Source organism: Hylobates moloch, unplaced genomic scaffold (assembly GCF_009828535.3).
Source record: "Hylobates moloch isolate HMO894 unplaced genomic scaffold, HMol_V3 SCAFFOLD_21, whole genome shotgun sequence".
NCBI lineage: Eukaryota > Metazoa > Chordata > Mammalia > Primates > Hylobatidae > Hylobates > Hylobates moloch.
Window position 1 is genome coordinate 55636697 of NW_026652296.1, and position 13902 is coordinate 55650598.

At 39.1% G+C, this 13902-nt stretch overlaps 1 protein-coding gene across 5 annotated transcripts in view; it reads left to right on the top strand.

The window, feature by feature from the left end:
* GPCPD1 (glycerophosphocholine phosphodiesterase 1) overlaps positions 1 to 13902 on the top strand; it is a 68335-nt gene that overhangs the window by 45497 nt on the left and 8936 nt on the right. For all 5 annotated transcript variants that reach the window (XM_032141909.2, XM_032141910.2, XM_032141912.2 and 2 more), the window contains 6 exons: positions 137 to 176; positions 1806 to 1867; positions 5354 to 5419; positions 6806 to 6942; positions 8065 to 8200; positions 8771 to 8931. In XM_032141909.2, coding sequence (XP_031997800.1) covers positions 137 to 176; positions 1806 to 1867; positions 5354 to 5419; positions 6806 to 6942; positions 8065 to 8200; positions 8771 to 8931 — 602 coding nt within the window. The remainder of the gene's footprint in view (positions 1 to 136; positions 177 to 1805; positions 1868 to 5353; positions 5420 to 6805; positions 6943 to 8064; positions 8201 to 8770; positions 8932 to 13902) is intronic.

A 13902-nucleotide genomic window follows, 5' to 3' on the forward strand; every position in this document is an offset into this window, starting at 1 on the left:
TATTCTTATTAAACTGATAGTTCTACATTTTATAGGCTTTTTTATCTTGCTAGTTTTTCAAGATATAGTTCTGTTAACCATCTCTTCATAAGCTAAGGCTTCCTTTCTGATTTCATTTTGTTTGTTTGCTTTCTAGCTCACTCATGTGACTGCACTGAAATCTAAGGATCGGAAAGGTATGTACCACTATGGAAACACTGTTTTCCTTTTGTGGTTAGCATTAGTAGGATTTTTAAAATCATTTTAGCACATACTTGGTCATTTTTATGAGTATAATACTAGGCCTTCTAAATGTAATTTTCTAGTTCAGAAATTAATTTGCATTTGTTTTCTACTAAATATATATCATGTGTATAGTAACCATTGCATTGCTTTTCTTAGCTTGATGATCAAAGTATTAATACCTACCAATCTTTCCAAGATTCTTAACCATTACAAAGTGGAAAGTAAATCAACTATAGGATCTGGCTACAGGGTCAATCTGAACCAGCTCTTCATTTACCTGTTATGACCGTGGGCAAGCTTTGTCCTGCCTACCACATCCCTTTATAACTTCACTTCACTTTTCTACTCCCGTCGAAATTAATGGCTGTGCCATTCATATGAGGCTTATTGTATTCATTTTAAATCCTTTATTTTCAAATATGTCCTGCCTTTTCAACTAGAATGTTAGCCCCTCAGGGGTAGGAAAATGTTTTTATATTCCCAGAGACTGATGGTGCTGTATATATAGTAGGTGTACTATAGATATAGGTGTTTATCTGTAATTATGATAACCATACAGTTTTAATATCTTTATAAAGATTGTGAAGTGCTTAAGACCAAAGATTATCCCCACCCGGAGCATAAACATAACTATATAGGCTTATAGATATTTTATGAGTCTCAGTAATAAAATGAATTTTACCTTTAGTTTATTCCACTGGAAAATCTTACATGATTTTATCTTTGAATTTGTAATACAGGTTTTGTGTGTGTGTTTTTAAGAAAAACTTGATGTTTTAATTTTTTCCACTTTTGGAAAATAATTCTTTTTTTAGTCTATATTGATTGATGATGATAAAAGCACAATAGTAGCTATATATTCTCTTAATTTGTAATTTCTGAGCTGTTCTGAGTATTTCAAATAGTAGTCTTAGCAAAATCACACAACTCTTAATTCTCTGGAGAAATAGCAAAATCACAGCTTGTGACTACTTTTTAAAGAGTAGTACTTTAGTACAAATTTTGTTAAGAAAGTAATCACTCTTGGGTCTACAGACTGGTGTCTATTAATCGTTGCAAACTGGTTTTCATGAAGGTTGCTTATTTAGAAAATGGGTTTTTGATGTTTAATACATACAAGAGCCTTTAAAAATACTGCATATAGGGGCTGGGCATGGTGGCTCACTCCTGTAATCCCAGCAGTTTTAGAGGCCTAGTTGGGAGAATTGCTTGAGGCCAGGAGTTCAAGATCAGCCTGAGCAACATAGATCTCATTTCTACAAAAAAATTTTAAAAATGAGCTGGATGTGGTAGTGCATGTCTGTGGGCATAGCTACTCGGGAGTCTGAGGCTGGAGGATCAATGCTTGAGCCTGCTTGAGTTTGAGGCTACATTGAGCGATGATAATGCCACTGTGTTCCAGCCTAGATGACAGAGTGAGACCCTACCTCTATAAAGAAAAAAAAAGGGATCTCAGAGTTACTTATGCTCTCGCGTTTGCTCACACACACACTCTCTTTCCCTGTTTTTTTGGAACTAAGGATTTAAGAAAGCTCTTAGTGGTATTTTATTTACTGAGATTTTGTATTTTAAAATTTCAGAATCTATGGTCCAGGAGGAAAATTCCTTTTCAGAAAATCAGCCATTTCCTTCTCTTAAGATGGTAAGTTATTGAGGAAAACCAAGGCAAGGCTATCATTAACTTTATTATGTATGAATAATTTACTTTTGTTTCTTAAAATGATCCTAAAAAGGCTATGTTAAAGATAATGTTAATATGAATTTGTCATCATTGGTGCCTTTTAGAGAAGATACTGTGTGTGTGTGTGTGTGTGTGTGTGTGTGTGTGTGTGACAATCTCACTTTGTCATCCAGGCTGAGTGCAGTGGCGTGATCAGGGCTCACTGCAGGCTCAACTTCCTTGGCTCAGGCGATCCTCCCACCTCACTCAGTCTCTCAAGTAGCTGGGACTGCAGGTGTGCACCACCATGCCTGGCTAATTTTTTAATTTTTTTTTGTAGAGATGGTCTCACCTTGTTGCCCAGGCTGGTCTGAAGGGAATTCAAGCCCCTGGACTTATGCTGTCCCCCAGCCTCAGCCTCCCCAAGGGTTGAGAATACAGGCATGAGCCAACACACCCAGCCAACAAGATACATTCTTGTGTGGTATACTTGTGCAACTTTTTTTCTTTCCCCAAGAGTAACTTCTACTCAAATAAATAAAAATTCCCATCTCAGTATGTTAATTTGGTAAGAGTAGCAAATCCATGTATTTCTGTTTATAAATGGGAAGGAGAGGGCACAGGTATAGGAGTGAGAGAAAAGTGATGATGAGAGAGGCATTTTTTTTTTTTTTAAACAATATTTTAAATTGTTCCTTAGTTTTGAGAGGAAAGTGAGTTCAACCAAAGAAAATAAGTGCCCCTCTTACTTAAGATGATATTGAAATTTCAGAAATTCACTCTGAAAAAATAGATCTTCACACAAAAACTAGCCTGAAGACTTAAAAACTGGATACAATTTAATACAGGAACACCCTTGACAGCATCAGGAAAGCCCACACAGATGCCGAGGAGATGCTGGCTCTGCTTTTGTTCCGCTGACTCCAGTTTCTAAATTCTGGTCTTTCTCATTGTCTTTTTCTGTTCATGTCAGGTATAGTAGATTTCTTAGGCAAAAATAGGTAATTTTAGTTTACTATTATGTGCAAATTCTTATTTGGGGAGTGGAGCTTATTAGCTTAATGGGTTTTATCTAGTATATTAGCTCCCTGCTAAAACGTGTATGTAAATATATATATGATTTAGAAAGGAAAGAAGTGACTATAATGAAGATTTTGTTAAAATATTTGGGTATGTATTTCTTTAGGGGTTCATAAAACAATCTAAATCATTAAAATTTCAGTGGTTAAAGGTAAATTAAGTATTAGCATCTGCAAAAAGGGTGCTAATAGAGAGCCCCTACAATGAACATTATCCTAGTGCATTTAAAACATCATTTTTGGCCAGACATGGTGGCTCATTCCTGTAATCCCAGCACTTTGGGAGGCCGGGGCAGGCAGACGGTTTAAGCCCAGGAGGTTGAGGCTGCAGTGAGCTGTGATTGTGCCACTGCACTCCAGCCTGGGCAACAGAGAGAGATCCTGTCTCAAAAATAAATAAATAAAATATAATTTGTATAACTTTTAAGGTACTTATGAAGCCCATCTAAATAGGATAATTCTAATTCAATTTTCTAAAATCATTTGTTGTTTAGAAATCTCATGATTCCCAGGAAAAAAATTTTAAATTTTAATACAGGTTTGACAACCTTTTAGTCAAATAAGTTAAAACACGCACACAAACGCATTTACTCACTTTGCCATTATAATTCAATCACAAAGAAATTTTGGCCAGGCGTGGTGGCTTACGCTTGTAATCCTAGCACTTTGGGAGACCAAGGCAGGTGGATCACGAGGTCAGGGGATCGAGATCATCCTGGCTAACATGTGAAACCCCATCTCTACTAAAAATACAAAACATTAGCCAGGCGTGGTGGCGGGTGCCTGTAGTCCCAGCTACTCAGGAGGCTGAGGCAGGAGAATGGCGTGAACTCAGGAGGTGGAGCTTGCAGTGATCCGAGATCATGCCACTGCACTCCAGCCTGGATGACAGAGCGAGACTCCGTCTCAAAAAAAAAAAAAAAAAAAAAGAAAGAAATTTTAACGCCAAAATAATACCAAATATAATCTCATTATATAGACACTTTTCTGGCAAATTCGCCTTTTAGCAATCTCAACACTAATATATTGTCCTAGTCTTTCTCATTTTGCATTAGTCCAGCAAAAATATGACAGATGTGTTAAATAAGTCTTTAGATATAGGAGAAAATAAAAAAAGTCCCACACAAAATTGAATACAAACTGTTTTAGATGCTGTACTTTACATGCAGCTGGTTAAGAGTAGACCCAGAGCTAGATGCCAGGTCACCAGACTCCTGGGCTATGTTCTTACCACTGTATTATTCTGTTTGTATGCATTTATTTGCTGTTAAAAAATTCAATACCATATATGCTACACATGCTCTTTGATACCTAAAATTTTGAAGTATCTAAAATAATCTGCCAGGCACAGTGGCTCACGCCTGTAATCCCAGCACTTCAGGAGGCCAAGGCAGGTGGATCTCCTGAGGTCAGGAGTTTCAGACCGGCCCAGTCAACATGGTGAAACCCATCTCTACTAAAATACAAAAAATTAGCCAGGCGTGGTGGCAGGCACCTGTAATCCCAGCTACTCGGGCCCTGAGGCAGGAGAATTGCTTGAACCCTGGAGGTGGAGGTTGCAGTGAACCGAGATTGTGCCACTGTGCTCCAGCCTGGGTTACAGAGTGAGACTATGCCTCAAAAATAATAATAATAAAACATAATCTCTGTCAAATTCATTTTACGCTGAGCATATTTATGTATCTGTCTGGGCTTCATGTTTGTTTAAGACTGAACAAGTCCATTCTTTGGAGGTTACTAACCAAGTTTCATATTTTCAATGTCATTTTCTAGTTACAACTGCCAAAATAATCTGATGGCAAAGTGTCTAGATAATTTAGTTTAGATACACTGATAGCATTTGTCCTTTATATAAATTATAACTTTTGTGATTTATGAGCTGCAGCATAATCTTTTCATTTGGGGATACATCTTTTCAGGAAGTTATGGTATTTGTTTAGCATCATGACCTTCAAAACAATCTAAAAATCATGGTTTTTCATAGATTTTAGGCAAGTAGATTGACATCCCCAAACGCAATGTAGAATACATGACAAATGTCTTGAATTCATGATGTCGCCTATTGTGTTAGAGTTCACTTTGGATGTTTACTAGTAATGGCAAAAAGGATTTGAGGTTAAGGACCATCTTTGTGTTGGTCAGTTATCACAGACGGTGCCTGAGACTCCTGCTTTTGCTGCTTAATTTCTTTTGACCTTATGTAACATAATCATCTACCAGGTTGTCACTTTGAGTATGACAAAATATGTTTGTGCATTATGCACAAAACATTTTATTGCTACTAATGATAAATTCTTATTATTTTTAGTAATAATTCTATTTTTTGTTTTCTTATTCTGCTATCCATCTCATCAAAAACAAAATTTACCACCAACAAACAAAACCGTAGGTTTTAGAGTCTTTGCCAGAAGATGTAGGGTTTAACATTGAAATAAAATGGATCTGCCAACAAAGGGTAAGTAATTCTCTATGCAGCACATTCTGTACTCTCTATGCCCTTTCTAAAAAATTCTTTCATTCTTATCTTTGTATTTTAATGGAATAAGCTAAATTGAAATCTCATTGTGGCTTCCTCCATCAAGCACAATGCTTATTGGACCCTTTAAATAAAACATAACTTGCATTCATGCTAGTATGTGAGTATTTCAAATTAATGATGAATATTGTAGAAATTTCAATTTACATGTGTCTTGTGTGAACAATATGATGGTTTTAGGGAGATACTTATAAAGTGGACAGTCACTTCTCTTGGATTTAGTTTTTACTTTCTTATTTCCCATATAAGAGTATGTTTTAAATAATTTTCTAAGCAGTTTTCTGTTAACAGTAGCTAGTAATAATTACTCAGGAAAAAAAATTTCTGCAGTTGTTTTAAATCACTTACAAATTTAGTCATTTTTTTGTTCAACAAATATTTTTTGAAAAGCTGCTATGGACCAGGTGTTTTCCAAGTGCTCGGGACAAGTAGTCCACAAAAGAGAATAAGGCCTTGTCTTCCTGGGACTTATATTTCAGTTGTGGAAAACAATTAGCTGACTATTGAATATATCAGAGAGAATATGTGCAGATTGATGGGATGCATTGCAAGGGGCTTGGGGTAGTAGAGGGTGGGGTGTTGAAAGTAGTTAATTCAGATGTCATGATTGGGCATTGAGCAATACCCTTGAATTTGTTTCGGTCAGAATAATCTGTAATTGCCCTCAAATTATGCTGTTTGTGACAAGCTGGTCCTTGTTAAGGTAGTGAATTCTCAACTAAGGTTTCCCTAATAATGTGATTTTTAGTTTTCTGAGCTTCTAGAATTATTTCAGTGACTAATACTTAAAACGTTTAACATTTGAATGTCAGTAGAGCTGGCTTGGTGTCTTGGCTATATTTATTGAATTATTTTAATTAACTTTTGGTTACTTGATATGCCCAAGACCCAAAGAATGAGACTTTTAAACTGGTAATTAATAATTAATAGGGACATTTTATTAATTTGTTAGCAGATGATGTGTCTTATAATTTATGCAAATAAAGTCATAGCAGACTGCAAAATTCTAGAGTTTTAGCTTTTATTTTAACTTTATTAATGCAAAAGTGTATTGATGATATAGTTAATAGTTACTTGCTTTTTGTATGGAGTCTCTATATCTGAATTATGACCTGTGTCATCACTAAATAGCTTTGTGATCTTGGGCAGATCACTTAATCTTTTCAGGTTACATCATCTATAAAATAATAGTTGGACTAGATGCTGTCAGGGGTTTTTTCATCACAGCTTGCCATAATAAAAACAGTTTCTAGCACTAATTTTAGGATGTGCAGTGACTTTTATTTTGCTTTCTCTTTCACATAGGATGGAATGTGGGATGGTAACTTATCAACATATTTTGACATGAATCTCTTTTTGGATATAATTTTAAAAACTGTTTTAGAAAATTCTGGGAAGAGGAGAATAGTGTTTTCTTCATTTGATGCAGATATTTGCACAATGTGAGTAATACTCTGTGTTTTTTCGTATACTCTTAGAATGTGTCTAGGACTTAAGGCACCAGTCTGGAGGTGGGGTAGTTGTCCAGCTTTCCCCCGTGATCTGTCCTCTGAAATCATGTCAGGTTGTGTGTATCCTCATGCCCTTTCTTCACTGCTTGCTAGGGTGCCTATTACTCCTGTGAAGTCCACACCTACTAGGTCCTAGAGCCTTACACCCTTTATTTTACAGGCAGGTCATATACTCCTTTCCATACTGTAAGCTCCCTAGGGATTTATCACTGCCGATATCTGAGAATATTTTAGCTCTTGTAAAGAAAAATTTTAAATTTCTATTTATCTTTTATTTAAAAAAAATTGTTTTTGAGACAGGATCTCACTCTGTCACCCAGGCTGCAGTGGTGCGATGATGACACTGCAGCCCTGACCTCTTGGGCACAGGCAGTTTTCCTGCCTTGGCCTCTTGAGTAGCTGGGACTGCATGTGCATGCCATTAAGACTGGCTAATTTTGTATTTTTTTGTAGAAATGAGGTCTCTTCCTGTTTCACAGGCTGGTGTCAAACTCTTAGGCTCAAGTGACCTTCCTGCCTTGGCTTTCCAAAGTGTTTGGATTACAGGCATGAGCCACTGCACTGTACCTGGCCTGAAAGGCAACACATGTTAATGGTGGTTTTAGCTGAGAAATGGGAATATTTTTCTTTGTTTTCTTTCTTTCTTTTTTTTTTAAATCTATTTATTTATTTGAGACAGAGTCTTGTTCTGTTGCCCAGGCTGGAGTGCAGTGGTGTGATCTCGGCTCACTGCGACCTCTGCCTTCAGGGTTCAAGTGATCTTGTGCCCTGGCCTCCTCAGTAGCTGGGATTACAGGCCTGTGCATGATACTTGGCTAATTTTTGTATTTTTAGTAGAGATGGGGTTTCGCCATGTTGTGCAGGCTGGTCTTGAACTCATGACCGCAAGTGCTCTGCCCGCCTTGGCCTCCCAAAGTGTTGGGATTACAAGTGTGAGCCACCATGCCCGGCCTCGTTTGTTTTCTTTATACTTTCAGTGTTTTCTAAAATTTCAAAAAGGAATATTACAGTTAGCCCCCATTGAAAGGTATTTTTTAAATTGTTTCTTTTCAGGGTTCGGCAAAAGCAGAACAAATATCCCATACTATTTTTAACTCAAGGAAAATCTGAGATTTATCCCGAACTCATGGACCTCAGATCTCGGACAACCCCCATTGCAATGAGCTTTGCACAGTTTGAAAATCTACTGGTAAGTTATGTTTGAATTTTTACCTTTTAATTTTCTATTTTAGAGTGGTAGTAAAGATTTCATGTTACTTCACACATCTAATGCTAACGTTTTGACTAAACTGTAGCAAACAAGTGGCTCTGCCTAAAAGCGAGGATATTAGATCTCAGGATGAAAAACAATTAAATTAAGTACAAAATTTGTTATAGGCATACGTTAAATTTTTTAGTTTAACTTTCTGAATAGATTTTATGAATAATCTAAAAATGTTTAGACTGTATGCCTTTTAAAAATATTATTCCCATTTTACAGATGAATGTAAGCTTGTTTTGATAGAGCATTCCATTAGTACATTTTTTTACTGCACATTCAATATGTATGTTTATAAATTATGTATATATTAATATATTATGAATATATTTATGTATGAAGTGTCCGTTAAAAAGAATACCATAAAGTAATTGGAAGAAAAAAATCTAACATTTCCTTTTCCTGCCTACTGTACTTTGGAGAGCACTGATTTAGAGTGTGAGCATTTAGCTTTGCAGTTAATGTTTCTTTTTCATGCACAACTAATTTTCCTTCTTCTAGGGGATAAATGTACATACTGAAGACTTGCTCAGAAACCCATCCTATATTCAAGAGGCAAAAGCTAAGGGACTAGTCATATTCTGCTGGGGTGATGATACCAACGACCCTGAAAACAGAAGGAAATTGAAGGGACTTGGAGTTCATGGTCTCATTTATGATAGGTATTTGTTTTTCTTGAAAAATTTTCGTGGAATTTAGAAGTGTGGATTTCATCTTATGAAACTATAAATAAAATTAAACCTAGTTAAGTTAAAATTCTGTAGTTCAGCCTGAAGTTATCTTAACATTTGCCTATGGGTCTTTTCAAAGTTGGAAGGATAGCAGAATCACTTGGGAAGCTTGTTAAGGATTCAAATGACTGGGCCCTAACTCAGATGTATATACTAAATCATCCCGGGGGTGAGGGTGACTGCCAGCCCTTAGACCTCTTCTCTGTCTATACTGACTGTTTCATTGCTCTTGTCCAACTCTGTGGCTTTTCATAACTTTCTGTGTTCTCACACTTACGTATCTCCAACTCAGACCCCTCCCTAGACCTCTGTAGACTTTTATTTCCAGGTACTGACACCTGTTCCTCTTACAGTCTTCCTGATTTCAGTGATTTAAGTGACAATTCAGACCATATTCTTAGTCTTCCATGACTCTGTTCTTTATCTCATACCCCAAATCCAGTCAGATGGAAAATCTTTTTGTTCTGTCTTCAAAATATATTCTGAATCAGTCTACTCACCAAGTTAACTGTTGTCACTCAACTAAAGCAGCTCATCTTTGATGTGGATTGTTGAGGTAGCCTGTCCCCTGGTGACTGCCTCTACCCTTAACGGTCAGGCTGTTTATTCTTAGTACAGCAGCCAGAGGGAAGCTTTTAAAGGCGTATGTCTGATCATGTTGCTACTTAAAACTCTCCCACGGTTTTCTGTGTCACCTAAAGGAAAAGCTGAAGTCTGAGGGCCCTATATGAGCCAGTCTGCCACCCCACCACCTTCCAACCCTCTTTCCCTCTCTGACCTTCCACAGAACTCCCCCATCTGCTGTTTCGCATTCTTTGGAGAAAGACTTCTGTAACAATTTAAATGTCCCCTCAGTGAGGACTTTCTTGAACAGCCAATTTCAAACAACAACCTCTGTTCACAGTGCACTTCCCGACTCGTCTCCATATCATTTATCATCATCTGACACATCACATATTCTGTGTTATATTTTACTTGTTTTTCTCCCTAGCCCCTTTCCTCCATCCTCCTTGGCACTAATGCACACATGCTAATGAGAATATAGGCTCCATGAGGAGGGCAAGGCTGTTTGCCTGATTTGTTCATTGCTATTGAGGTTAGAACAATGTGGGGCACCCAGTAGGGATTCAAATAATTTATTGAACAAATCTTTTTTTTTCCATCAGCTTCTTTGGCAGCCACTAATCTGAGAGACAAAAAGATTTCTTTAGTATAAAGACATTTGGGGTTAGAAGGGATGTCATTTACTCTGCCGAGGGATTAGCAGACTTGCTCATACAGGTGTACCTCAGCAGTAGTGAAGGCTGGGATCCAGACCACCACAGCAAAGCAAGTCCCAAATCTTTTGGTTTCTGAGTGCATATAAATGTTATGTTTAGGCCGGGCGCAGTGGCTCACGCCTGTAATCCCAGCACCTTGGGAGGCTGAGGCGGGCAGATCATGAGGTCAGGAGTTCGAGACCAGCCTGACCAACATGGTGAAACCCCGTCTCTACTAAAAATACAAAAATTAGCCGGGTGTGGTGGTGCATGCCTGTAATCCCAGCTACTCGGTGCTGAGGCAGGAGAAGCGCTTGAACCCAGGAGATGGAGGTTGCAGTGAGCCGAGATCGCGCCACTGCACTCCAGTCTGGGTGACAGAGTGAGACTCTGTCTAAAAAAAAGTTATGTTTATACTACATTGTAGCTTACCAAGCGTACAGTAGTGTTGTGTCTGAGAAAACACAGTATGTGTCTTAATTTTAAAATACGCTGTTACTAAGGAACGCTAACAATCTGCCTTTATTACTAAGAAACGCTAACAATCTGCCTTCAGCAAATCAATCATTTTGCCGCTGGAGGGTCTTGCCTTGATGTTGACGGCTGCTGACTGATTAGGGTGGTGGTTGCTGAAGGCTGAGGTGGCAGTTTCTTAAAATAAGACACAAATGAAGTCTGCTGCACCAGTGGACTCTTCCTTTTACACAATATTTCTCTGTTGCACGTGATGGTGTTTAAGAGCATTTTTCACCCACAGTAAAACATCTTTTTTATTTGTTTTTGCTTTTTTGAGACAGAGTCTCACTCTTATCACCCCGGCTGGAGTGCAGTGGCACCGTCTAGGCTCACTGCAACCTCCATCTCCTGGGTTCAAGCGATTCTTCTGCCTCAGCCTCCTGAGTAGCTGGGATTACAGGCGCGCACCTGCCACCATGCCTGGCTAATTTTTGTATTTTTACTAGAGAAGAGGTTTCGCCATGTTGGCCAGGTTCTTGAACTCCCGACCCCAAGTGATCCACCCACCTTGGCCTCCCAAAGTGCTGCGATTACAGGTGTGAGCCACTGCGCCCTGCCAAAATATCTTTATTTTTATTTTATTATTATTTTTTTGAGATTGAGTCTTGCTCTGTCGCCCAGGCTGCAGTGCAATGGCACAATCTCGGCTCACTGCAACCTCTGCCTCCCAGGTTCAAGTGTTCTCTTGCCTCAGCCTCCCGAGTAGCTGGGACTACAGGCACGCACAACCACATCCAGCTAATTTCTGTATTTTTGATAGAGACAGGGTTTCACCATATTGGCCAGGCTGTTCTCGAATTGCTGACCTCAGGTGATCTGCCCGTCTTTACCTCCCAAAGTGCTGAGATTACAGGTAGCCACCACTCCCTGCCCCACAGTAGTACATCTTTTTTTTTTTTTTTTGAGACGGAGTCTTTCTTTGTCCCCCAGGCTGGAGTGCAGTGGTGCGATCTCGGCTCACTGCAAGCTCCGCCTCCCGGGTTCACGCCATTCTCCTGCCTCAGCCTCCTGAGTAGCTGGGACTACAGGCGCCCGCCAACACGCCCGGCTAATTTTTTGTATTTTTAGTAGAGACGGGGTTTCACCGTATTAGCCAGGATGGTCTCGATCTCCTGACCTCGTGATCCGCCCGCCTCGGCCTCCCAAAGTGTTGGGATTACAGGCTTGAGCCACCGCGCCCGGCCAGTAGTACATCTTTAAGTTGGAGTCCATCTTCTCAAACCCTGCTGCTGCTTTATTAATTAAGTTTATGTAATATTCTGAATCTCTTGTTGTCATTTAAACAATGTTCAGAGCATCTTTGTTGGGTGGATTTATCTGCAAAAACCATTTTCTTTCCTCATCCATAAGAAGCAACTTCTCGTCTGTTAAAGTTTTATCATGAGATTGCAGCAATTCAGTCACATCTTTAGGTTCTACTTCTATTTCTAGGTCTCTTTCTATTTCCACCACATCTGCAGTGACTTCTTCCACCGAAGTCTTGAACCCCTCTGGCATCTATGAGGATTGATGTCAACTTCTTCCAAATGCCTGTTAATGTTATTTTGATCTTGTCCCATGAATCAGAAATGTTCTTAATGGTATCTGGAATGATAAAAAGTTTTCAGTTTACCTTGCCAAGATCCTTCAGAGGAATCACTGTCTGTGGCAGCTACAGTCTTTGAAATGTATTTCTAAGGTAATAAGACTTGAAAGTCAAAGTGACTCCTTGATCCATGGGCTGCAGAATGGATTTTGTGTTAACAGGTATGAAAGCAGCAATCTCTGTTAGAGCTCTTGGGTGACCGAGTGCATTGTCAACGATCAGTAATATTTTGAAAAGTGTCTGTTTTCTTCCTGAGCTGTAGGTCTCAACTGTGGCCTTAAAATATTCAGTAAACCATGCTGTGTACGGATGTGTTGTCATCCAGACTTTGTTGCATTTCTGGAGCACAGAGTAGATTTAGTGTAATTCTGAAGGGCCCTACAATTTTCAGAGTGTTAAGTGAGTATTGGCTTCAACTTAAACTCATCATCAGTTGTATTAGCCCCTAACAAGAGAAGCAGCCTGTTTTTTGAAGCTTTGAAGCCAGGCATTGACATCTCTCAAGTTATGAAAGGTCTAGATGGCATCTTCCAATAGAAGGCTGTTTTGTCTACATTGAAAATCTGTTTTTCGGCCGGGCGTGGTGGCTCACGCCTGTAATCCCAGCACTTTGGGAGGCCGAGGTGGGCGGATCACGAGGTCAGGAGATCGAGACCATCCTGGCTAATACAGTGAAACCCCGTCTTTACTAAAAATACAAAAAAAAAAATTAGCCAGGCTTGGTGGCAGGCGCCTGTAGTCCCAGCTACCCGGGAGGCTGAGACAGGAGAATGGCCTGAACCCAGGAGGTGGAGCTTGCAGTGAGCCGAGATCACACCACTGCACTGCAGCCTGGGCAACAGAGTGAGACTCTGTCTTAAAAAAAAAAAAAAAGAAAAGAAAATCTGTTGTTCAATGTAGCCACTTTGTTAAGTGATCTTAGCAAGACCTTCTGGATACCTTACTGCAGCTTCTCCATCGGCACTTGATACTACACTTTGCACTTTTACGTTGTGGAGACAGCTTCTTTTTCCTTAAGCTTCATGAACCAACCTCTGTTGGGTTCCAACTTTTCTGCAGCTTCTTCACCTCTTTCAGCCTTGATAGAACTGAAGAGAGTGAAGCCCTCTGAATTAGGTTTTGGCTTAAGGAAATGTTTTGGCTGGTTTGATCTTCTATCCAGGCCATTAAAAGTTTCTCTTTATCAGCAATAAGAGGCTGCTTTGCTTTCTTTTCATTGTTGTGTTCACCGTAGTAGCACTTTCAATTTCCTTCAAAGACTTTTCCTTTGCATTCGTAACTTGGTTAACAGTTTGGTGCAAGAAGCCCAGCTTTCAGCCTATCTTAGTTTTTAACATACCTTCCTCACTAATTTTAATTATTTCTAGTTTTTGATTTAAATTGAGAGATTTAAGATTCTTCCTTTCACCTGAACTCTTAGGGGCCATTGTAAGATTAATTGGCCTGATTTCAATATGGATGTGTCTCTGGGAATAGGGAGGCCAGAAGAGAGGCAGAAAGATAAGGGGAGAGGCTGGTCAGTGGAGCAGTCAGAACACACTG